The sequence below is a fragment of the Nyctibius grandis genome, chromosome 4 (genome assembly GCF_013368605.1).
Source record: "Nyctibius grandis isolate bNycGra1 chromosome 4, bNycGra1.pri, whole genome shotgun sequence".
NCBI classification, from domain to species: domain Eukaryota; kingdom Metazoa; phylum Chordata; class Aves; order Nyctibiiformes; family Nyctibiidae; genus Nyctibius; species Nyctibius grandis.
Window position 1 is genome coordinate 71468947 of NC_090661.1, and position 26408 is coordinate 71495354.

At 40.7% G+C, this 26408-nt stretch overlaps 1 protein-coding gene across 1 annotated transcript; it reads left to right on the forward strand.

Moving 5' to 3' along the window:
- Positions 1 to 1206: 1206 nt before the first annotated feature.
- Positions 1207 to 14753, forward strand: TMEM26 (transmembrane protein 26). Its single transcript, XM_068399933.1, has 6 exons — positions 1207 to 1397; positions 4192 to 4270; positions 10009 to 10122; positions 10646 to 10866; positions 11900 to 11976; positions 14338 to 14753. Exons 1-6 carry the CDS (start codon positions 1207 to 1209, stop codon positions 14751 to 14753), a joined length of 1098 nt encoding a protein of 365 aa, XP_068256034.1.
- Positions 14754 to 26408: the final 11655 nt, after the last annotated feature.

The window sequence follows — 26408 nt, forward strand, 5'->3', positions numbered from 1 at the left end:
AAGGTCTCAAGTCTTAGAAGAATATCTCCTCGTGTTTAAAGTAGAACAGGATATTTAAAATTAAATCAGCTAGGAAGTTAGGACCTTTGGAGTGCCACAGTACCTTACATGGACTTGATTCTCCATTTGTATTTTACAATGGTGTATCTTCATTTAAGTGCTTTGGCAGTAAATTAACACTAAACTGGAGCAACACAGTGACAATTTTGGTCAAGAAGAAATTTCTCTTTGGTTACCCAAGTATAAATTCAAATAAAATTTATAATCACTATAAGAAACATCAAAACAATTTTTAAACATACTCTGTGCTTTATAAACTGTTCCCACAGAAGATACTAAAGGTCAGTCTAGAGGTAACTGATGTAACAGTCAAACTTCTGTGTATTTTTTGTGTATGTCCCGATTGGCTTATTCAGTAACATTAGTGCTAGCCCCGATTTCAGCCTGATTTCCAGAGTTCCTCACTGAGGCTGCTTCTTAGTCCTGAAGCGGAGTGTAGATTGTTCAGTACAGTAGGTTGACTAAATTTCAGTACTGGTTAGCTTTTTAAACTTGTTGCTTTTTAACTCTGTTGTGCACAGAGATTGAAATATTGAACTAAGTACACAGTTTATGCTGTCTGTATTGCAAAGTTAAATGAACAATTTTAAAAGCTCCCAAATATGAATTATATCTTTCAGGTGGAGGGGAAAGGAAAGAGGGTTTTGCAGTCTCAGTAACACAGTGGAGCTTTTAGCAAGGAAGATTCGAATTAATGCTTCTTACATTTTTGTCTCTTTGCTAGAAATCTATGAGATGAGAGCAGCAAGCGGGGCTAGCAGAGAGATGGTAACTGTGTGAGGTAGAAACCTCCCTGCCATTTAGTCCCTGAGCAGATGATAAAGAGGGGACAGAAAGAAACCCTTTACGCCCCTGTCTTGGCGCCGTCAGAGCCATACTGAACTCTACAAACCACTGCAGCCTGGAAGCGTAAGCCTTTTTTTTTTTTTTCCTTCCCTTTAAAAAAGTTTTCAGGAAGTCTGGAGGAGGGGCAACGCTGTTTCTTTTTTGTTATAATGGGCCCCTTTGTGGAGATGGAAGAGGAGAAGAGGTCTGCGTGCCTGTGGTGCGCACGCTTCCCGGTGATTCCCAGGGTAACTTCCCAGGGCTCCTAAAAAGCGCTGGGCCCCTGCGGTGTGGGGAAGAGGGGAGGGGGGCTGGTCCGGGATGGAGCTGATGGTGCTGCTCAATGCTCTGGTTACTCGCCTGCTCTTTGTGCTGCACTCTCTCATCGGGGTCTGGAGAGTGACTGCGGTGAAGAAAGAACCCAAGTACTGGCTGCTGGCACTGCTCAATCTTCTCCTGTGCCTGGAGACAGGGCTCACCCTCAAATTTAAGCAAGGCAGAGGCTACAAATGGTGAGCATATCCCGCCGGCTCCGACGGAGCCCCTCTTGTTTCTTTGCATGTACTTTGGTGGAGATGTGAGGCTGCCTTCTGCGGCTGCTGCCCGGGAGCGGTGCTGCCCTGGCTTTGATGCTGCCGAGCTCTTAGGGAACTGCGTTTTCTCCCCTGCTGCACCTGGGGGGTGGAAAACTGGTAAAGCCCTGGCTAGTCCATTGCCAAATCCAGAAGGCTTTCAGGAGGGGCACTTCTGCAGCAGACTACTTGGGAGCCACTCTCTGTACAGTTCTGTGTGTGTATCCATACTAACAGCTGAAAAATGTGGTGAAAGTAGCTGCAGGCAAGAGGTACGTGCTCTAGAGCTACCGATGCAGTGGGCTGGGGAAGCAGGGGGCACACACTCCCCCACAGTGTTGCTGGGCACCTCCTGAGCAACGAGGTGTCTGACTACACATTTGAGGTACAGAAGAGTGCTGGAGGGCCCACACAGGCTATTCCATGCAGATGCCCTGCATCTCTTACCCCATCCTGCCATGCCCTGGTTTGCACCTCCTTCCCTGGGACTGCGTTCCCTGTCCCTGCTACTTGCAACAGTGCTAACGCCACGCTAGTGCATGAACCAAAACTCAGTGACAAATAAAAGATGAGCTGCAACCACTCTTGCAATACAGCAAGAGTGGCTTAAATATTTGGATTTGAATTTGAGAGCCTATTCCAGAGAGGAACTTCCATGCATGAAAGACTGCCTAATAAATGCACAAAAAAAGTTAGTCAGTCTGCCAGAGCACATGGGTTTTTACATGCATCTAAAGAATTACTGCAGTCATCTACAGCTCATCAGCGCTCCGTCAGCCAAAACAAATGCTCTGTAAAAAGGAAGTGGTCATGTAGCTAATTGTCAAGATTTTATTAGGACCTTTTATTTTTAAAAACTCAAACTGCAGGCAGGCCCTGAGAAAAATCCAGGACAAAAAAAAGCCCTGAAGTACTTCAATGATTTTAAATTCCTGCCCATCACAACCTGTGAAACTCATTATAACAGAAGCAGTGTTGTGTGACAATTCACACAAGTGTTCCATGCTCTAAATTTGAATGTAATAAAAGCAGCGATAAAGTCTAGGAAACAGAAAAATTGCACAACAGCAGAGCTCGAAATGCACAGTTATGAGAGAGAGGCAGAGTTAGCAGACCCGATTCACGGGGGAGAAGAGGCAGCAGCAGAGACTTCATGAAGGAACACTTGCTATGGCAGCTTTTGGAAAATCCAAAGAAAAATACATACAGAAAGCAGATCCGTTTTAGGTGAATACATGTGCTAAAAGATTGGGCTAATTTAGCTAGAATGAAATTTTGAAAATGGATGTGGTCCAGCACTTTCAGCAGCACAGTTAAGTATGTTAATAGGTAAGAACAGTATACAAATGGCCAGCATCTATTTGTGTCAGGGTAACTTTCTGCTCTGGTGGAAAACACTCACATTCAGAAAAGGCAGTATCGTCCTCATTTATAGAAACGCCTCCATAGACAATCACCAAACCAGGCAATGGGCAGTCCGTGCCACAGAACTCTCCTGCCTCCGAGAGCCTCATTCTCTCCATCCATTATTGACAGAAGACTGTTACTTATTACACCAGCATAAAAAATTAAATGGCATATGTGGAGAAAAAGTATTATTGTGGGCCTGGCCGTGTAATATTTCTTCTAGATTGCTCCTTCTGAAAGAAAGGCAGGGTTAAAGCCCCTGAAGTCTCCTGGCCTGATCTGGTATCATTAGCTCAGTGTTGCTAACCTGCCAGCTGGATGGATTTTTCATGTGCTCAAGTCCTACAGGAAATACTGTAAAATATGTTAGTTCTCCCATTCAAATGAGAGGTATGTTCTCTCCCAAAATAACCAGGCTAAAACCCCACAGAATCACTAACTTCGCCCCCCCCCCGCCCCCCCCAAAAAAAGCTAACAACAAAAAACCCCACCACTAAAAAAAAAGCAACACCATCCCCTCACCCCTGCAAAAACTACCACAAAAACAAAAACAAACAAATAAACAGAAAGGACTATCTTATTTAGAAGGGACTGATTGAAACATTTCATAGCAGTTCAGCAACCCAGTCATTCTCCTGAGCAGAACTAGAGACAGAAATCCTAAAGAATTATACAGTTGACAGCACAAATGGGGAAACAGGGCCAAGACCCATTTTCATAGAATCATTTAGGTTGGAAAAGACGCTTAAGATCATCAAGTCCAACTGTTAAGCTAACACTACTAGGTCTACCACTAAACCACATCCCATAAGCCGTTTTAGCCTGCACTGAAAAACCTCCTACTGAAGAAATGCTTGTTTTAGGCAAACTGATGCTATTTCTACCTTTCCTGTGTCAATACACAGGATTCTGATCAACTGCCTTTATCCCAGCATCATTCAGTGAAATGACACAGTGTATTAATTCACCCTTCATGAAATCAGAAAGAGCATGTTAGCTAGAGGCTTTTTTTTTTTTTTTTACTTTAAGTACAGAGAATGCTGTGATGGAAATACAAACCACAAAGTGCCTTTGGTTAGTTCTTAGAAAGAGATTTTAAATAAACTTCCATGTATGATCTTAGATGGATGAACAAATAAGCCCATGATTCATAATACTGACAGCATGAGGAATTCAGCAAGAACAGCAGCTCTTATTTGCAGTTACCTTATTTCTTAATATCCCATATGGTAGGAGGCACAAGATACTTTTCAATGCAGATAATGACAGGATAGATGACATTTACAATGTGATATAATACCAAGCTATCTTTTCTTTTCCTTCACAGGTTTTCACCAGCAATATTTTTATATCTGATTTGCACAGTACCATCACTATGGCTACTAGAAATTCATCATGGGACTCAGGTATTTATTATGAGACAAGATGGACTAGTTGAAAATTGATGCATTATTTGATGGGTTGGGTTTGGGCATACAGACAGGAGTCTGCCAGGTCTTGTTCCAATTTTCTGTTTTATACTGGTGGGTCTCTCAATCCAGCTACAGCTATGCTATGACTACTGTGCATTTCCTAAATATCAAATAATGAGCCTCATTCCTAGCTAAAAGCAAGACCATTTATTTGTATTTGTCTGTGGAACCGAGGACTACCAATTTGAAAAACAGCCTTTCACCCCCAGGTTACCAGCTTGAATCTTGCTCAGGATTGTGAAGGGATTTCATTACTTTAAAGGCCTTTGTAAAATAAAGTATGAGTTTCACAGCACTTACAGGCAGATATCACAACTCCAAGCAAGCCAAAATTGAGACAGGTATCAGTGAAAGGGGTCTTCAACTCAAATTACCTCATGTTTGTTGCAACCTAGGAGAATACTCACAGATTGCTACCACAGATAACTGACATAGTAATTTGTCTGTCAGTGTTTATATCCTTTCTTTGTTCATGCTGTATAGTAATCTGGGAGGGGGGTGTTTGGATTCCAATTCAGGACTAAAACACATGGTAAAATTTTTAAGACTATTGTTCTTTTGGCAGATGGGGTCAGTTATGGCCAGGACAGAGCCACTTAGTCCAGCAGCTCACGTTGAGTGAACCACCTCCTCATGCAGGCTGCTTTCAAGTCCCCATAGCACTTCCATGTAGTGAAAAGGGGATTTTGTCTGTCCCAGCATTTGCACATATGCAGTACCTTACATCCACAGCAGAAAAGGGCCTGATAGGAACAAGAGCAAAGAGTAACAGAAGAAAATACATGAATTAGACTAAGAAGACATAGTGCCTCATTTTCTCCTTTGAAACATTGTTAGGGCCCGCAGAAGCATAATCAAATATTCAAAATTGTGTTTACACTGAAAACGCCTGAGGCTTTTTCTAAATACAGCAGCAGGAATTTATTGTCTTCTTGTTTTGCCAAATCTCCTTAAACAGCCACAGACAGGTAATGTGGATATTGAGAACATTTGTCATAGTTAAATCTGGTTCAAGAAACAGGCTAATTCTGTAGTCAAAGGCAGCAGTTTATTTCCCAAAATGATGTTAGAACATGGCATACTTTGTTCTTATTGATATACTGCTACTGTGAATTAAAGAGGGAGTATATCAAGTTAACAGCTTAGTTTATACCTGGAGAGATAGGATAGAGTGTTCTGGAAACACACAGTCTAATAGATTCAAAAACAATACCTCCAGAAGGGGAGCAGCTCTCCTAACAATTAATCTCAGACACAGCACCCAGACTAGTACTACTCCTCATACTGAAGTATTGCTGGGATTTTCCATATTAAATTACTAACAGAATGGGTAATTATGCAGTTGCTAGATCCACACGTTTAATACGTACACCATGAAAACAGTTTGTGTCTTTAAGGCAGTAGAATTTTGGTGTCATGTTGAATCTTTAACAGGAAAGATGAACTGCTTGTGTCGGTGCTGTTATTTAAGGCATGTGCCAATATGCAGTCTCTTTTCGTGAAGACAGAGGTAATTCTGCCTCTCCGAGTACTGCAGAACTGGACATAAGTATACCATTCATATATCAACAGTGAAATACTGACTGCATAGAAACTACTGCTTTGCAGTAAAGTATTTGGGGATGAAATACATGTTTGGGAGAGACTATAAAGTAAATGGAACTGTACTGAGTGAAAAAATTGCTGTCTGCAAAATAGAGTGGCAAGAAAATTAAAACCGTTTAATCCATTAAAACCCCCAGACATTCTTTCTTAATATTGTATAAGATCTCAGCTAAATACCTCTGTTACCTTTTCAAATGCCTGGTGCATCACTGCCACAGAAGGTGATAACTGAGCACCTTTTGCAGGGCTTTCCTGACTACCAGTGCTGTAGTCGAGGTAGGCTCCCCAGTCAATAATTAGATAGATATTTGGTAAACCTTGTAATTCTTTTTAACCAACTTAACTTGAAGATTTTAAGGAAATAGTGACTATTGCTATTAAGGAAATAGTGACTATTACAGCCCATTCCTGAGCCTCCTGGATTCTCTTACCAGCTAAACTTCTAGTATATCACTCTCCTAAAAGTGATCTTACATCTTCCACCATTTCTTCCCTCCCATACCCATTATCTTCCTCAATTTGGAAAACAGCTTAAGCAATCTTTTCCTCCCTGTTTTACGTTTTATCTTTCCTGTATGAGCAAAATGAAGCAGTCACGGTTGAATTTCTGACATCACACGTGTTGCCATAGCGACGGCCACACTGTTTCCAGCAAACCGCAGAGAGCCAGCGGGGTACCTGTTGCTTGGCAGAGGGCCCGCTCCAGGGACGGGCTAGCCTCTCCCACTACGTGCTTGGGCTGCCAGCCTCCACGCACGGGAGCAAGATTGAGGGTAGTCTGCCCTGATATTCAAGTGTCAATTTTACCATCTCAATGCTGGACCCATTGTGAAAAGTTTCAGCTAACCTCATTTTTATTTGGAATAATGGATTGTGAATAACATGCAAATGGAAATTTGTGAATTAGTTCAGGGTTTCAGGAGTTCCCCATGCACTGACAGCAAGCTCTCTGCAGGCCACACAATAGGACACCACCATGTCATGCAACACAGTTTCCATTTTGATTAGATGTTTTATAAATCAGAGGAATGTAAGCTTCATCTCAGAAGAAACAAAGGAAGTAAACCAAGCTAGAATTTATGCAAAATGTATACAGTTTCTTCCTGGTTTATTTTTGCACAGTAGGAAAAAAAAAAAGCATTTTTGTTCAGCGATGCACACAGTCTCAATACCTAGAAGTGACTGGGCTCTAGCAGTAAAGAGGTAAACCACGTTTATCAACTGCCTGTGAAACTTAGTCTTCACTTTTTCCTCGCCACATTCCCATTAAGTCACTTCACATACATAATTGGCTAGGCAAATATGCCTGGCACCAACAGTCCTATTTATATCTATATACATGATGAAAATAAAGGCTCTTCTCCAAACTTTCAAGTGAATCACCACCACAATCACAACTGAACAAACAGTCAGAGAGAAACAAACCAAAACAAGATATGAACACAAATTAAAAATGAGGAGGCTACTTAAATGACTGGCTTTGCAGATGCAGTTTTCCATTTCCTGCCTGCATGAGCAGAGATAGGGACCCAGCCCTGAGGAGTGCCATTCGGTCAGAGTTCGTGAAGCCTTGCACTGAGACAGTAACCCCTATTCAGCTGGGAGTAGTTGCAAAAATTACATATAAGGAACCTACAAAAGTGACACTGATAAAGTGAATTAATTTTCTTAAAGAAGTGTTCTCTGCATCTTTGTGTCCCTAGAAGAAACAACACCCCTTTGCAAGCCACATGGAAGTTGTGGTGTGCTTTCTTCTACCTCTCTCCAGCAATGTGAGAGACTGCCACAGCTCCTCTGCCCTGCGTGGAGGATAAGCGGACCAGCCGCTCTGGAGACGTGAGGGCTATCTGCTCTGCATTGTCGGTATGGGAAGGGCCATGGCATCTGATGAGAGGCACCTATACACCTTCCTACCTCCCATTTCACTCCTGTCCTTCAGCCACCTGATTGACTTGCTGGGAGTTTTCACAGTGTTTGGGAAGGGATTTCCACCATCCTTACACATACAGCAAATGCAGCAGGCTGCCCTGCACAGGTCCTGCCTCAAATTCAACAAATTCCTCTCTGAGCAATACGGCTTTAAAAAATAAACAAAAAATTCCCAAACTCTGATGTGAAGTTTAATGCAAGTTCATGGCTCCTCTCTTCTTAACCCTGCCAGTCCAGGCAACGGGGCAGAGGACCGGGCTCAAACACAGGTTTAATGACAAACCAAAGGCTGTCAAAGTGAATTAGCCTTCCTCCTCCAGCACGAATTAGCAATCCCTTTGCCCTACCCAGGCTACTTGTTACAAGGTAGATACTCCTTAATATTCTGAGGTGGCTACCTCAGTTATGCAATATTTTTAGGTCATGGTCTCCTCAGCTGACTATGTCTCACTGCCTGTTGGCAGTGAGAAAGGCTGGTTTTGACCTTGGGAGCTGGTCTCCATAGGCTTTAGACTTTTTCCACAATCAACAGGTAAAAAGGCTTCTCCAGAGCACCAGTTAAATTTCATTTCTGAAACATCCTCTGAACAAGCTGTTCTGTCTCTCTCCTTTGGTTGAAGGGCTAACCCAGGGAGATTAGCCCCACAAGGCTGTAGCTGGCAGAGTACCAGCCCCTCCGTCTCCTGTCTCCATGCCCAGAACTTGAGACTTCCCTCCACCAAATGGAAATATCATGTTCCCCACATCTGTGTGTCAATCTTTCAACACTCTCACATCCACTGTCCAAATATGGCAAGCATTGAGTTTAAGAGCCTTTACCACCAATGATAAAAGCAACAAGCACTGACTTTTTTTCCCAGATTTTTCAGACCACTGGAAGTTGCTCCATTTATCTACGGCAAGGTCAGGCAAGATGCAGCATTTACCTAGACACTGAGCAACATTATCAGAGACCACAGAAAGTAGCAAAGTGGAATCTGAAATTTGCTAGAATGTGACATTTGCTGGGAAATGTTGCCTTTATATTGGCAGGCATTATGCTGAACACAGCTACTCGGTATGCACTAGAACACATTCCGATTGTTGCAGAAAATCACTCCCTGTGAAATAAAATGGTGGGGGGGCCAGTGGAGAAATGCAAATCATCTGGTGTTCTCTGGCACAAATAGGACAGGATAAAAGTCTTTAATAACAGCATGGTTTGATTTTCTAATTTTCCCTGTTTTATTACAACAAAGAGAGATGTTATGGGATTATTATGAAGATAGGCTTTAGAACTATACCCCAGTTGCTCCGGGGCCAGCCTTGGGGGTGAAAGTAGAAGGGCAGTGCAGTGCTGCAGAACTGAGATGGGACACAGTCCTACCACTGGTTTGCTGCAGCTGAAGTAACAGTATGTTTTAGCCAATATTTGATTTCCTAGAGCACTGTGTACTTGGAGAAAGTAAAAATACCTGGTTTTCTGCTCTGCAGGGGTAGGCTGCATAAGCCCATTTTTCTTAATTATTCCTGAATCTCACCCCTCACATTATGAATTTCCTTGCAGAATAAGGCACTGGGGGGGTGGCAGAGAATACAACCCAAGCATCCTACCCCAACTATTAATTTCAGCCTTGAGGAAAGTCATACAGAAGAATGAAACAATGGCAATTTTAGAGAACTTTTTCTGGATAGTAGAGATGAAAAGCAGATATTTTGATAAAAAGTTTGAATACAGAGACTGACCATGAACGTAAAACAGCAGACTGACCATGACCAATTTTTACCCTATTTCACTGTATTAGCCAGAGAGAGACTATGTAGGAAGCCTGTTCAGGAGAGCTGCAGGCAGATCACATTCAAAGAGTGCAGTCTTAACAGCACAAAGGTGTCACCCGCTCCCTCAGCCTTTGAATTTACATCCTGTTCTACAGTACAGGGACCTACCAACACATCACTCCTCTCCTCATGAGAGGAGTTCCTCCCTTCTGAACAAAAGGGGAATTTCGTTCAGAGTGAGCACATACCTTTGTAAGCATCGACAGACTTTCACAAATGAACCCTCTGCAGTTCAGCAAACCAGGACTCTTCCAGCCACAGAGTGCATCTGCTCCCTGTGCGGGATGTTTACGCATGTGTAATGTTTTTGTTCATAACAGTACTGTGGTAATGAGCCTGGAGCAGTTCAGGTGAATGGCAGCAACCAAGACTTCAATCAATCCAGAGACAGCAGTCATGGAAGTGAGGGAACAGATCACCACATCATTCAGACGGTGGGACACCTTTTCCTCTTCCTAGTAGAGACCTTATGATATTAGAGCAATTAGAGAAGACTTTTGTGTCTATTTGGGCAAGCTCCTCACACAGTGGTTAAAACTCAAAAAAATTAAGAAAAAAATAGTTTCAGAAAACCATATTGTGAAAGTGGCCTACAGTGTGCTGCACACTAACTATTGTTGGTAGGAAAAGTCTCTGTGTGAAGAGGAGACTGTCCTACCATTGTCTGCCAAATCTCAGTAACTGAATTTAGAAAGCGTCTGGGTGATAGTTCTGCAAAGGATAATGCTCAGCTGAAAAATGAGAACAGGAGGAGTAGTACACAGAGGACGACTTGCTATTCATTACCTAAAGTTCGTATTACTATGCCTTTTTCAAATTATGCCTGCCACATAGAAATGACTTGCTCCAATACAATGTGAAAGAGAACAAAAGCAGGCTCAAGGATGAATACAGTCTCTGAAGGTAACTATAATGTCAGTCTCCTGAAGTTACAGTATGTTGTTGTCTTTTCAACAGGCTAAAGTCTTTGTGAATCAGCTCTCCACAATCTGCGAGACTGTATGGACACTGGCTCTCCACCAGACTTTTCTACTGCTACTAGTAGTTGGGAGATGGCTTCTCCCCATTGGAGTTGAAATCACTCGGGATCAATTGTCTCAGCTGCTTCTCATGTTTGTGGGAACAGCAGCAGATATACTTGAATTTGCTAGTGAAACCTTGGACATTGAAGATGTTCGGTAAGGACTATTTGCTGACATAGATAATTTGTATAGTGCAAGATATTTGTTTTGTTTGAAAATTTGTGTGATCTGTGGTGTTCAGACTAGTGGAACTGTATTTCCCACAGATAACAGAAGGCTACGTTCAAGGGCTCTGTTCTCCTTCTCTCACCTTTCCCTCTGTAAAAGAGGGAAACAGTTCTATGAGCTTTGTTAGGGCTTACTCATCTGTTGCCAGCAGAGTATGTTGCATTCATCACAAAAGGGTACAAAGAGCCAAACAACTAGCATAACTGCCGTGCAGCAGCAGTTCTTAGAGCTACAGGAGCTGAAACACTGGATACACAATAAGCCTCTTTCAGGTTAATGAATTGTTTCAGACTAGCAAGGAAGCAACTAGAGTTTTCTTTAGTGATTCATTATCCAGGTTGTTTCTTTAGTTATCTCATATGTACTTTCTTCATGATAGAATGACAAAGTGCTCAAAGATAAGAAGAAAGGGAATGGCATAGTCTGGTGTGAGTTTTCAACATTGTGATCTCTCCCAGAGAAAGTAAGCCCATCTCCCCCTCACAGCCCTGAGAGATGAGCTGTGAACATCCATCATAAAGAAAAAGAATCACAAAAGAGGTTCATCCTCTCTTACAGACATACTATTTTTTTTAATATCAAAGAAAAGGTTTTGCAACAGGAAAAGAGGTCCTTCCCACTTGGCAGAGAAGCTTCAGGCTTGCAAGGAATGTGTAATCACTACAAGAGTAAAGATATCTCCTCTTTGAGCCAGAGAGTCTATTTCCATATGCTTATCATTATAACATTAGCATCAGATATTTAGTGTAATTACACAGCTGGAACATGTGGCCTGAACAGCAAAAATTCTATACCAAAAGGTGCCTCTTTTTCTTAGTCTTACATCTCAAGAGTGTGCATTAATCAATCACTGTTTTGCTCAACCACCCTTTAAATGACATTCCAAAGACTACAGGAAACATTTTTGTTATCACATAAGGAAACTGCATCTTCACTGTTATAATTTTTTCCCTTCCCACAGGAAGAATTATGCTCTCATAAATGCAATTCTTGCTGTATGGACCTGGAGCATGTTACAGTTTCCACTTGATCTTGCAGGTTAGTACTTGCACATAGATAAGAAAAGAGAACAAATGCTTTAAGTTTTTGCTGGCGTGTCTTGTGGCTCTGCGTACGCTACAGGCTATACCAAAGGCTTCTGGTGAAGAGCAATTCATATGACAATGATGGTTTTTGAAGAAAGCCCACTGTGGTTTCTTTTGAGGAAACACTTGTTTCTGGCTAACCTCTGATCTCCCTGATAAAACTCTCTACTTCCAGAAAAAAATGGAATTGCAATATTGTATTAGAGCGTCTGCTCCAGTTGCCTGGTACTGCCTTAACCTTCACTATGTGAGCTCTTGAGTTAGATCTGATCTTGGATTATATTATGGCTCCAATCTGGGTAGGTTACTAGACCCTATAGAGAGATAGGCTATCGTTAACCACAGGAAACAACACAGCCAACAGCACAGAAGAGGTTATCACAGGAGAAATTACCTAGTCACAGGGAACCTAAAGCACCATATAATGTTGGGACTGTACACCCGTACCTTAAACTAAAAGGCCCAAAATTCAGCCACCTCAGGCTGTTATTTGCCCCTAGGCAGAAAGGGCTTCTCTACGTCCAAGAAGAATAATGAAAGCCACCTCAATCATCATCTGTTCCAACCCTTTTGGCTTCCAATCACTACAAGTTTGCAACTCAACTATGCCAGTCCAAAGATAAGTTATCCTCACTAGCATCTTACATAAAATTGATGACTAGGTTGACACACTGACTAATAATAAATTAATAAAATAATAATGAAAAATTATTCAAGGAATTTTTCATTAGCTTTTCTTCATGAACAGCACTAGGCTTCATTTTCAACACTAAAGTTATGAAAATATTTCAGCATTTCAGCTCAGCAGCTCGCCTCCTGAAAAAACTGATGCAACTGCATTTCAGATTTATCACAGCTAAAATTCCTGTTACTGGTAAAATACATTCTGTTAAAGATGCACAACACTCAGGGTTTTTTTTTTAAAAAACACAAAAAAACCACAAAAAAAACACCAAACAAACCAAAACTCACCAACAACCCCCCCCCCAAACACATCACCACTATCCAAATAAATTCAAACAGTGCTTAAACAATCATAGCATTAATTCAGTAAAGTAACCTGTTGTACTGTGCATTTTTTCTCTGGCTATTGCTTTTCTGCTTATTTAATTAAATTTACTGGTTAAAAATTAAGTTTTTGAACACATATTGCCCTGAAATTTACTATGGGTACAGTTTATTTTAGGTAGTTCTATACAATTTCACAGATAGTACTTTTTATTCAAGCATCAGAATGTTTACTCACACACCAAACATGACATAAACCAGAAGTTTTTAGGCACTTATTACTGGGCTACAGCAATGCAGTTAGGACTATTAAACAGCAATGGCACAAAAACATTTAAAAATTAGCTGCTAATGGATTCAGCAAATTTCTACATTCTACAACTCATTTTCCACTCCAGTCTCATCTTATTTTTTTTTTTTTTTTCTCCCCAGCATTGACTCAAACAATAGAATTTTTTCAGTAAGCTGAAATGTTTGGTGGTTCTTACTGCATCGCAGTAGCTATGTTTTTTAAACTAATGAAATCCCACTGCCCGAGAGACAGGTTAGTTAAGCTACATGGCTGCCTCATACGAAAATGCATATTTACCACACACAAACCCTTCTGATGATCCTTCTCTAGCCACCATGCCACAAAGAGCATTCCAGCCCACTACCACTTTTATAGCCAAGAGGAACACATCCATGCAAGTTCCAACAGTTGCGTGCAATTTCATATCCAGAAGGCTAAGAATGAGTTACTGTGTCTCAAGTCTTACATGGCAAGCAGCAACCACAGTTTGTTCCTAGCCGTAACCCTTGATATTGCCCTGCACTGACAGGACTTATTCTTAAATGGAAAAGGCAATGGCTATCTGGTGAATCTTTTAAAAGCAAGGTCTTAGCCTAGAACAAATTGAAGTGCTACAGCTCAGGCTGTTCCCATTCAGCATGGTAGGGTTTTTTTCTTAAAGATATGTATTAGCCTAGCATGTTGATTTAACAGAAAAGCATCTGGGGAAGTTGTTACAGAAAGATGAGGTGATCTACTTCTGCTTCTTGTTTTAGAAGTGTATGAATACTGATAGCTTTGTGGGATAGAAAAGGGGAAGCGGTTTTTCGTTCTGTTCGGTGTACCACCTAAGTGCCTGCTTAACATGAGCTTAGTGTGTTTTGCTGAAACAGATCCCAGAAATTGGATATGCTTTGAATTGTTCACAGTTGAATGTGTTTATAATCCAGGGTACCTTGGATTATAACTGCCCTTTAGGCCAACCCTGGCTCAATTTTATAGAGTTGTTTTAACATAACTGTGTTTTACTTCCAGTACAGCATATTGGCTGCAAACCAACTGCATCGACTAGGCGGATTCCCAGCCTGCTGCTGTGCAGGTACAGTGCGGAACTGTGGAACATCGGGGTCAGCCTTTTTATACAGGACGGTCCCTTCTTCATTGTGCGTTCAATCCTGATGGGCCACTTCAGAATATTCAATCAGATGTTGGTGTTTTTTACAGCTAAAAATATCTTAGTTGTGACTCTACAATTGTATCGGTTGGCAGTGATAACATTAGACTTTCGTGCTACCATTCTGCAGAAGAGCAGGAAAGGAGAAGTCAGCTGTTGCCCATGTGAGCCTTATGAAGCTAGTACTCACGCTACCGCTGACCAAGATACCGAAATGAAAGAGTTTGTTGCTTTTCCTCCAAAAGAGGAATCCCAAGCTCCATCAGAAGATCAGTGAACACAGTTACTGACTTGAAACAGGTTGCATCTCCCACAGCTTCCTCAGAAGGGCTTTGCCTATTTCTATGATCAAACACACCTTGAGTGCCTAGGTCATCTCTTCAACAAGAGATCAATAATTTCTTCTAAAATGTAGGAGAAATTTCTGAAGCGGATTCATAGAAATGGGACTTTTTTTTATCCATTTGTATGGTGGGTTTTGACTAGTTCCCTATTGTATTATCCACAGGGATTTTGTAGCCATAGTTTGTAGTAGAAAAAAAGGTTTGGCACACTAACAAAGTTGGTTATTATCTTTGGTGGCACTGTGCTAACATATGTACTCACTTGTATTCAAAGAGAAGGACAAGCCTATCCATTATGGGAAGTACAGAAGCATTTAGCTCTACTTGAATGGCTGGGCTATAACTAGAGCGTGATGAACAGTATTTTCACCATGTATGGGAGCAACTTCAGCAGTGACAACTGTGCAGGGGGATGACAGTGAAGGAGGATGACAGATTTCTACTGTTACTGTGACATCTAAACATTGTTCCTTCAAGACATTTAAGAAAATCTTCTTCAAATGTTACCTCATCCTTGGCTGTATTCAGTTAAAAACTACACAACACCATGAAACTGCATAAATAAGACTGTCTTAGGACCTGCATGGTCCGAGTAACCTAAACCTTACAAATAAATTTAAAAAATAAATAAAAAGCCGCCCCACAGATCATTAGAAGACAAATGCTTTTGTCATAGGCGTTTTCTACAGAGGTGCTTGCCTTTTATTTCTACCAGTTAGAATACAAAAAAACCTCACAACCCCAAAATATTTGTAGACTTTTTCCCCGCCCCCCTGGTTTCACTGTGCTTGCAGGTGAGGCAAGTTTTTAAAATGTCTCCATTTTAAATGATTTCCAAAAGTGGTGTAACTCAGGCATACAATCTAACTAGAAAAAAAATGGCACCGCTCAAGTTTGACAAGACAATCTAGACAAAAGGATTCAGGCTTGTGCTTCACATTCTATAAAGTGCCACAAGGCCTCATGAAATAACCTGAGAGATTGTCTGGTCTGTTGAGTGTCAAGATCCATTTTTAAGAAATAGCTAATAATTATTAATTTAGTACTTTGATGTCTGGAGTTAACAACATAGGGCCTGATTAATTTCTCCCAAGAACGCACTTTATATCAGTGTGAGACCATTGACTTTGCTGGGCTTAGCTTATAAAAGCCGAAAGTAATAAGCGATTTTTGAAAGTCTGCCTAAAATTATATTCTCACTGAAAATGGTAGGTGCTTTTACAAATTTCTGCATCCATTCTAAAAGAGTACAAAAAAGCATATTAAAAAAATCTAGCAAATATATAGTGACCTAGTTAAGGTAATTTCCCTTATTAAAAATTCCCAATTAAATCTTATTTTCTGAAGCCTCCACTACCTAAAGACAGAATCTGGTCTGGGGAATGCATAAAAGTATTTCTACTGCCACTGCAGCAGTCATATGCTTATTTATCTGTTGCGTGATAAGCAATGACATGTTTATTCTTTGAAAGATCAACTTATTTAAAAATTCTAATCCCCAAACATGTGAACCTGTGTTTATATTTGTGAGCTCTTACTGTTTTATGCAGGATCAGGCCCTTCCATTATGAAAGGAGAAAATGCACAGCCAGGAGGAAGTCTTGCATACTTCATAGCCCTTTAACATTTATACTTTAGTCATAATGTGCAACACCTCCTGCTCTTCTTATTTTGGGCCTTTTTCCAGTAGAAATGTAAAAAAAAAAAAAAAGGCAATCATCATTCGCCATGGCCTTGTGAGGTAGACATATGGAGAGTGGAATGCAACTTCATTTGGGATTTTAATTCAAGGCCAGAGGTAAAAAAGCTAGAGTGCTGCTGCTGACCAGCTGTGCTGTCTAAAACCTTTCACATTAGAGTGAATTTAGGATCAGTTGGTAGAACTGCAACACGTCTCTTCCTTGGTTCATGCAAGCCAGGACTACTCACATTCATTTTGAGTTTACCACTTGCTGATATAGTAATTATCCTGTTAAAAGGATCCTTGCTAATTAATTTGGAGTGTACTGAGCTTGCTAGAACATCATTCTAAACTCATCAGCACAAAAATTGCAGGGCGTACTTTTTTAAACTTGCTGTCTATTTAAAGGACTTAGTTCAGCAACAAACTGCCTACCAGGCTCAGCCTGCAGCAAATGCAAGATCCCCTGGGGTCAGCAATACAGAAACTAGTTACAGCAGGAATATTTTACAGAGAACTATATTTCCTGCTGTTCCATTTTAAACAGCAGTAAAGCTTCTAATCAGATTTACTGTGAGAACTCACTCCAATGCTAGGTTTTTACTACTAGATCCCATCCCCATTCACTCACAGAAAAAATAGGCTAGATCCTCTCTTACAGTTATGGTAGCACAGATTTGGACTTCCTTTTCCTCCCCACTATTGGGGTGAGGACGAATAGTTTGCTTAAAAACAGAAGAAAGCCCAAACAGACAAACAAAGCACTTAAATGGTGGGTAGTCTACCTCCCCACCTGTGTGCAGAGGGGAATCACATACGCCAAGTAGCAGCAGGAATGACATGCAGTTCCCTCTACTTCACTGAGAATCCTGGAAATGGCAATTAAGAAGTCTAGTAGCTCATGTTTGGTCACAGTGGCAAACCCCAGCTGCAAGCCCTCTTCACCTTCCTCCTGCAAATTTTTGAGAGCGAGGACTACAGCACTGGTTTTCCAGCAGGCTGTTTGAGTCGGCTGAATCAGCAGCTGGGTGTCGGATACCATTGTGTCATCCTGCAGCCTTCCAGAGCTTTGTGCTAGGCAAGTGGTAGAATGCGTTTTCTTGAAGATCCGCCAGCATCTGTGGCATGTATAAAGGACAACTGATGTCATGCTTGCTATTCAGGAAAAGCTGCAGTAAACTTTCAGACAGGGAAAATTCAAGCCTTCAAAATGGAAGGATTTCAGAACATTTATCTTAACCATTATTTACTCGAGTCAGGAGAATTACATTACTCAATTTCTTCTGCAGATAGATATCTAGCCATTTACTGTTATTCATTCGGGTTGTTCCTGCCTTGTCCGTTTAGATTATTCCACATTAAACCTCACTAAAATGTTTTACCACTTATCTTTTGCTGAGCTAAAATGTATTCCTCCTTTCCTTTGGACATTGGCTCAAATAAGATCATAGCCTTGAGCCTGAAAAAAAAAAAAAAGCAACAGCCATGATTTTATTGTGTTTCTGTTGGTATTTGTACTGTACTATACTCTCTGGGACCATGCGGAAATGGAAGAAAACGTGCAATTACTTTTAGAAAAAATCCAACTGTATTTTGCAAATAAAAGGCAGTTACCTCAGCCATAGCTGCCAATTTATTATGTGAGAGCTGACTGTTATATGTTCCCATTAATTACATCTTCCACATGCTGCTTTTCCTTTCCATTCTTTGTAAGTTAATTACTTAGGCCAGATTCTGACTGCAGCCATTGCTTTGAAAAATCACAGCAACTGCAGTAAATTCCACTCTATTCTGAACAGGTTCTTCTTTATTAAGAACCTTTGCCTCCAAGTATGCACATCACAGAGTAATCCCAGAGAGGATGTGTTTAACATCTGCACACAGGATGCATTTTACAGATGCACACAAATACATCTATCCATTTAGATACCCATACACACCTGGCAATGCCTAATACATACAGCTTTTATTTCTGTTACAGTGTGTGAGATTGCTGATGAAAACACTCTACAGATGTCTGTAAAACACTTACAGAAATACCTAAAGATTACAAATATCTTAAAGCTTAGGGCTCTAAATATTAAACATACAATACTCTCTGAACAATATACTGATAAAAAAAAAAAAGTTTTGTAAGTTCCCTGGAATATATTCTTTCCATGCAGGTTTCGTCAGTTGTATGACACATACCCAATCATTATTTCCCCCTCAAAACTAAAGTTTTTTAAAAGAGCATTAGACCAGAAAGCTAGCATCTAAAACTGCACAAAGCTGTTTCTCTGGTTCTGTGTCAACAGAAAATGGGCAAGCCTTGAAATCACCAGGTTGGAGAGTCTTTGGCCCTCTGGTCTTTGGGTTCAATTCTCCATCTTTTTCTATGCTGTTGTATGAGGAAGGAACCCTTTCCTTCCTTCTGATAGGAAGGAAAACAGTTAAATCCTAATCTGTAATGGTGAGGCAATAAAAAGGGGTCATGACAGCAGAAGTAGCAGAGATGATTACCCAAGATTGCTCATTGCACCAGCAGGGAAATACAGTGATACAGACTCCTAATAGAATAGATATTAATGACTGAGAAAACCACGTGAGCTGTGTTCTGAAAACCTTCCTTGGCCCTTGTCAGAGGGAAGAGTTCTTGTCAGCCACCTCTACTCCAATGATTTCCAGCAAGCTGCTAATACAAGAACTCCAGTGGTCCTGAGTCTGTCTTGCAGGTGACCCTGAAAAGCTCTATGCAAACTTTTCCTAATTTGGGCTCATTTGTGTCCTGTCTTTTCCCTTTAGATTTGGTTAAAGGGGTGGGAGGGAAAGCAATGTAATGATATAAAAAACTTAATTTATCAACCTAAACTCTTACCTCATCCTCTACATACTGCTGTTCTCTCCTTGTCTACATTTTCCAGCTGCTTTCTGGGCCCACTGTCCAGATCTCAGTACGCAGACAAAACACACTAAACTTCCCACTGCTGCCTGTGAAAGTCTTCACAAAAGCACACAAGAATTCAGGCCAATCAAAGATTAAGAAGAGCCAAGCCTATTTCTTCCTGTTAAAGACAGGAGGTATCTACAGCTGCCAAAGATTTTCCTCCATTTGTTTGTAGCCTACTACAGAGAGAAGAATGTTTTCCTGAGCAGTCTTTCTGTGAAGGACTACGTTATTGAAACAGCAGCGTCATTTCCTGGAGCCCTATGGATTATCTCCTTCGAACAATCTTAAGGTCATACAAAGTTTGAAATGAGGCTGTCAGACTGTAGGTAAAAATAGGGGACCTGAAGGGTAGTACAATGTAAAAGTGATGCCCTAACCCAACATTTTTAATTTTAGGAGGTGGGAAAGGCCTCCAAGCCACATGAAGCAGGCCTGCATGGGTATCATCTGTGCTTGGAAGATGCTAAGCTGCTTGGAAGATCTGAACTGAAAACTGCTCCAAAATCTTCAGTCTCCTATACATCTAACTAATAGCATCCTGAAATAATCATATAGAATGGATATAATCACAGCTAACACCCAGGCCTCACAGAAGACTCCAGAATAGTGTTAGAATAGATTTACAGTGTAAAAAACTGGTTGAGTGTTGCTGTTCTTTCATTTTATATTATTCTGAATAAACCGCTGCTTCACATTTGAAGAATGTGTTGGGCTTAATTTTATCTGGCATCCTGCCTAAGTGCTTCATAATTTCAGTCTCCTCACAGAATTCACAAAAAGCTTGTCTTTCACAGCAAACTTGGTAGAAGCCTTGTTGGAGCATCTTTCAGAATTGCTAGAGACAATAGTACGTTCAGCAACCACAGTACATGAACCAAGACAGCTGTCAGACACTATAACTCACTGTAGGCCTAATCCTGCTTTCAGTAAGCGTTCACAATGCCACTGCTGAAGATCATTACTAGGTCTATAGTATTACAAGAGAAACATAAAAACAGGAATAATTTCCTCATGCAACCAGTTCTAATGTTTTAAGAAGCACCTTCCAAAGAGATTTATCACAACTGCCAAACCAGAATACTCTCTTTTACTTGTTAGAGGTCAGCTCTGCAAAGTGGTTAGGCTTCTCCCTGAGTGAGGGGGGAGAAAACTCTTTCTTCTTTCTGTCCCCTTTCTCCTCCCAGCTTTCATGTTGAGATGAAATCTCACTGTCCTGATCCAATAACAAACTAATATGAGTTAATATTCTCTCTCGTGAGCTGCATATCAAGTTTCACTTAAAATTTAAGCTCCATTGTGGCAGAAAAGAAAAGGCTATTTTGTGGTTTAACCCAAGGAATACTAATTCATTAAAAAAAAAAACCCTCTTACGTGCAGAAAAAGGAGAGAATGCATATGTAAGAGTTGCCACAGGGGTAGCCTGAAGCCACATGCCAGCAAGTTACCCTGCTTGTATATTATGAGAATTTTTATCCATCTAATCAATAAGAAATGAGTAGTTACTATGGCAATTTCTACACTACAAGGTGCTTGTACTGCAGTAGAGTATGTTCTAGAAGGACAAATACACTTACCACTCTGGTATGTAAATTTTTGCACCTTTTACAGTGTTGCAGTGCAGTGTGTAGGCTTGAGAAAGGTGAGAAGAATAAACTGAGTCAAAAGATAGTGTTGATTATAAAGGACTGCTTGGGAATTCTTAAGTGGCTAATAGATGCCAGGTTAGAGCAATCCAAACATTCAAACAAATCAAACAGTTATTTTGCAGATCTTTAGCTTGAAATCAGATATAATGAAACTAAGATTTCACTACTGTATTTCCCTTTGATTATTTTCCTTGAAGTTTAAACTGATGGGGCTAGAGTCTAGTCTCTCTTATACCACCATCAATTCATACTAATATTGATTTCAAAGGATAAGAATACATTCTGCAGTAGCCAGGGCTGATTACAATGGATGTATTCCCTTACAGCACAATACTCCATAACCCTGTATGGGCTGCTGACACTCATACAGAACAAGGATAAAACTTCACTCTCAAGATTCAGAATACTACAATAAAAGTGCAAGGTTCTTTTAAATGTTTGAAAAGAATTGATCATAATAAACTTCACAAAACACACAGAGAAAGTACATATGCCTTCTATAAAATCTTTATCCCAATCCCATCCCATTATATTTTGCAGTATTTATTTTTTTCCCCTACACCTCTTTTTAAAATATTATCATTTTTCAGGTATTAGAACTAATGGGAAGGGGCAAATGCAGAGCAGATACCTAAAAATTACAGAGGCAGGCAGTTCCCTTAGAGATGTCTGACAAGGCAGAGATATCATGGCCACACACAGAGACAGATTAAACCACCACAACTGCTGAAGATGGACCAATGATTGTAGCACAAACCTGTCAAAAAGATGGTCAGGAGAGAAGCCTAAATAAATTAGCAATTGGGTAACTTTAGATGAGAGAAACAGGTATACACTAATACAGGGGCCTAAGCACATTTTAAAACCTCCATTAACATCTCCTAGAATCCATATACGAATAACATCTGGCAAAGTTACAAACGTGTCCACTTCTGACAAATGTATGCACCTAACTGAGGTTCAGATTTTGATGCCTTTATTCAAATGATCAGTGCCAAGAACTGAAAGCTAACATGAATAAAGGTACTGGATTCTTTTCCACAGGATTCAGATACAATGGTGTTTTTACTCATAAAATACTGACTTCTCATTATAAAGAAACACTAATTCTTACATAGGAAGGCTCTGGGCCTCACTGTATTAGCAAAGACATGGCCCCAAAAACCTCACAGGTAGAAAATAATTAAAAGAAGCAATAAGTATAACCCGCAATTCATATGCGGGTTCAAAAGAGATCTTTGAAGTGGAACAATCCCTTTGAAATCTGAGAAGAATGAAAGAAAGAGAGACCTTATATCAAAAGACTATAAACTTAGGCAAATCTTTTGAAGGCTGGAAAGTTAAATGATAGTTGTATATCACAGTCCAAGCAAAGGCTGAGGTAATGTGTAAACACGCAAACAGAAATCCAAAGCCCTAACACTACACAAAAGAAAAACTCTTAAAATAGAAGGGCTGTCTAGGAAGCTTACCCAATGCACACCATTATGAAGGAGCAGACAGAGGCTGAGCTGCTCCTGGAGAAGACACTCAACCTTCACACCGTGCCTGCAGCCTGCGCACTACTGTAGCCACCCTTTAGCCATTTGAAATTAAGACTGAGTCTGTCTGGATACAATTTTCTAGTACTCTCAAAAGTACTCACAACTGGACAAGAAGAGAGTTTAAACAGGCTCTTTATTTTCTCCCAAGTGTGTTACCTCAACAGTACTCCCATCAGATGATTTCAAGTCCATTTCCTTATTAAAAAAGACCAGCTACATCAATTTTTCCACTGCAGAAAGAGGGAATGAAACACAAGAAGTGGGCTGGCCCAGAGACAGTCAACATCATAAAACTAGACTTTGAAAAGGCTTTATTCTCACCTCTTGGAGGTTTACTGGGGTCCTTAATGCCACAGAGCAATTCCTCAGAAAATACCGTGTTAACACAGTTACCAATAACATAGTTCAGAAGTTACAGTCTTTCCCTTCACTTCATCAGCTGGATATAAGAAATAATATCCTTTTAAAATGAAAAAGGACAGGGAAGATTTTTACAGCATTGTTTCCTTAACAGAACTCTTTCTTCCAGAAAAGCTTTAAGGCAGTACACTTGTGTTTTAAAGGTCTGTTTCCATAGATGGGATAGCTTACATGAAGCCTCTTAGTTTGAATCAAGTGAACCAAGCAAGTCTGATACCTCCTTTAGGAAATCTTCAGCTGATCACATTTTAATTTGCACCAAATGTTTCTGTGTCTACCTCCATACAACTCATCCTGGATGGAACTTTCTTATAGTAAGTTGTCCTTTTAGCTAGCTCTGCAGCCAAGGTTCTCTTTAAAGCACTGAAAATGGAAGAAAATGTGGCCTGTATGAAAACACAACAGGAACTGACTATGTATCTAAGCTAGTTCTCAAAGTGGCTTTTCTATGGAAGTATTTCCAATAATGAACTTCTGCAAATTTCCATTTTGCAATTTAAAGAGCCTGTCACTGTGGTCTCAACAGGTGTGCAATCGCACCAACTATTCACATAACAAAAACCAAACCTTTTTAGAAGGACAACACACTTCATTGTCCTGCACCGAGAGAACTGGTGCCTACTAGAAACTAGAAGTTACCCTGGAATTAGAAAAACCACCCTTTGTCCCATAGAATGGTTAGGTCTTAAAAGAAAAGGTCTGAAGCCTGTCAGCCACTCTTGGATTTCCAGGATAGCATACCCAAGACAGAGCATAAAACAAGTCCTGTGAGTTATAAAACACCATGAGCTCTCTGCTTTCAGTATTTTACACTCCCTAGCCTCCCATTATCTAATTTCTATTGTGTAGTGTCCTATTGATAGACTTCATGCTCTTTGCTGATTATTTTATTGTCATCAGTAACAGTTGTTTGTTGCTTGCACTACTTCCTTACCTCAGATTTATAGTGCCCTTCCACCCTTAAGAAAAACACAAAACAAAACCAACCCAACCCCACAATGCACACCCTACACTTTCACGGTGTGGTGGAGGATTTAGCCAAACAGCTATTATAAGCATCTTGCAAGATCATAGGTCTAAGCAGCAGCAAAGACAATACTAAACATTACACTCCTATTAGAGCATGAAAGGATTTATTCTAGACTTAGTCACTGCTAAACAGTTTAAAGGAAAGCAGGATCTTACCCCCTACAAGTGTTTAAAAGAACAAAAAAAAAGAAGAGGAAAAAAAGAAGAAAGAAGAGGGGAAAAAAGAAAAAGAGAAGAAAAGTCTTCTACTGAGTCATAGTGGCAGCAAGAGAAGTTAATAATCTTCATTCTACGGTCTAAGAGGTTACTCTTGTCCCCTTGCTCCTACACAGCCTTGTTCCAAGGAGCCTCACGCACAAAGATCCCTTATTACTTACAGTCATTTCTGAAAGATGGACCCCAAGCTACACAAAAACTGAAAATAAAGTGAGTAGAGCCCAAGCATCGCTGCCTTCCCACTATATCTCACAGCAGTTGGGAATGCTGGTTAAGGAGAACAATAAAAAATGCTGCACAGGCACCCTTGTCCTTGTGGAAGCCAGTTTTACTGCGAACGGAGATACTGCTTTGTTAGGAGAAGCGAATAGTCACATGGGATGGGGGAGAAGGGACACCACCACAGGGAGGTTTCACTCAGCTATGTACAAGAATGTATAGCCAAGCCCTCTCTCTGCACCTTTCAAGGACACAGTGAGGGACCATGTCTTTTTCAAATGCTTAGTAACATTCCAGATGATACTAGATGTTGTTTGGAAGCACTTCACTTACACACACACAACTATTAGAACAAGGCCACAGGCATTGTGAGGCAAGCAGGGAAAAAAAAAAGGTATTCAGACAGTTAGAAACGGGGCATGTATTTGCCCCTTGCTGTGGGGCAGGCTGAAGGCTTGGTTAACCCTGGGGTTACCGTAACTGCATACTTCCTGTAACAACTTCAACACAATTTTGCACAACGATGGGGTGACATACACCCCTTCACACCACACACCTTCAGTGTTGCAAGACAGGTAGGATTCACCAGCTCTGCTTATCATACTTTTGCATTCAACTGTCCTGTGAAAGGGAAATCTGCAGATAATCCTTCAGGGCAGACTCAAGCAGGACAAAGTCCCATTAGAAGGGGATGGCTTCCTCCCTACTGCATTCAAGATATGAACAAACTCTCCTGAAGTAGCCACCTTAGCAGATAGTGAACTACTTCTTTGTCTCCCCTTCCTCCTCACTATGAGACTGTATATGTTATGAATAACATCTCTATCCCTTCTGTTTCTGAGTCTGCCCTGACTGAAGACATAGGAAAACTTCACAAAACAACCAGCTTCTGAATTCACAACTTCATTATCAACACAGGAGAACAGAAAATGTTCTTACCATGTCAAGGCAGTCCATATCACATCCAACATCTGAGAAACCAAAAATACAGACACATAAGCATTTGAACTGATCTAATTCCCTGCTGCAATGGAAAAAGTTTCACCCTCCCAACTGCCTACTCACTAAGCTCCTCCCTTCCCTTCTTGCTGCTCCTGGTACTCACCTGATTGCAGTTAGCAGCTCCTTGATTCATTTTACTAATTCAGCTGAAAACTAAGAAGCAGAGGCAGTGAAAAGATAGGCACAGTGTGTTGTTGCACTAACTCAGCTGTGTTGCCTAACTGCCTGATGAATGACAAGTCACGTAACCTAACCGGAAAGAGACAGATCAGGAAACTGTTTCTATACTTAACTGTTGAACAATTAGGCTTGCGTTTAGTGGATCATTACTGACTTGAAGCCCTCTTTTGTCTGTTGCTGACTCCTACAATACGACAGGAGGATTATCCAAGGATATATCTGTCCAGTCCACAAGATTATAGAACAAAACAGCAGAAAGCTCTTCAGATTTGCCTGCACTTGGAAAGTTTCCCAGGAAGGATTCAAACTGCAGTGGCAGGATCCCTTTCTGTTTCAAGTGGAACAAGTCTATCCAAAATAGCTGCTTGCAACTGGAACAAGAGACTATGAGACACTGATGAGAAACGAGCGTGGAGGACTGAGTCAAGGGAGATGGACCCTTTCTCCAAGTAGAAAACAGGAGAGGGCAGCTCTGCCAGTTTCCCACTGCTTTCCCTACTTCTCTGTATTCCCTTAATAACAAAGAGGATTGGGATCCCAGATGGTAATGACAGTCCAGACCTCTTCGGCCTCATCTGCTTTGGGCTCTGACTGCATTAAATATAGCTGGAAACAGGATGATTAAGTAGCACTGTCAGGCTGACTTGTGGGAAGAAGAAGAAGAAAAAAATCGCACTAAATCACTGTTTTAGAGACAGGTCTGAGGCTTGGGAGAATTTTTT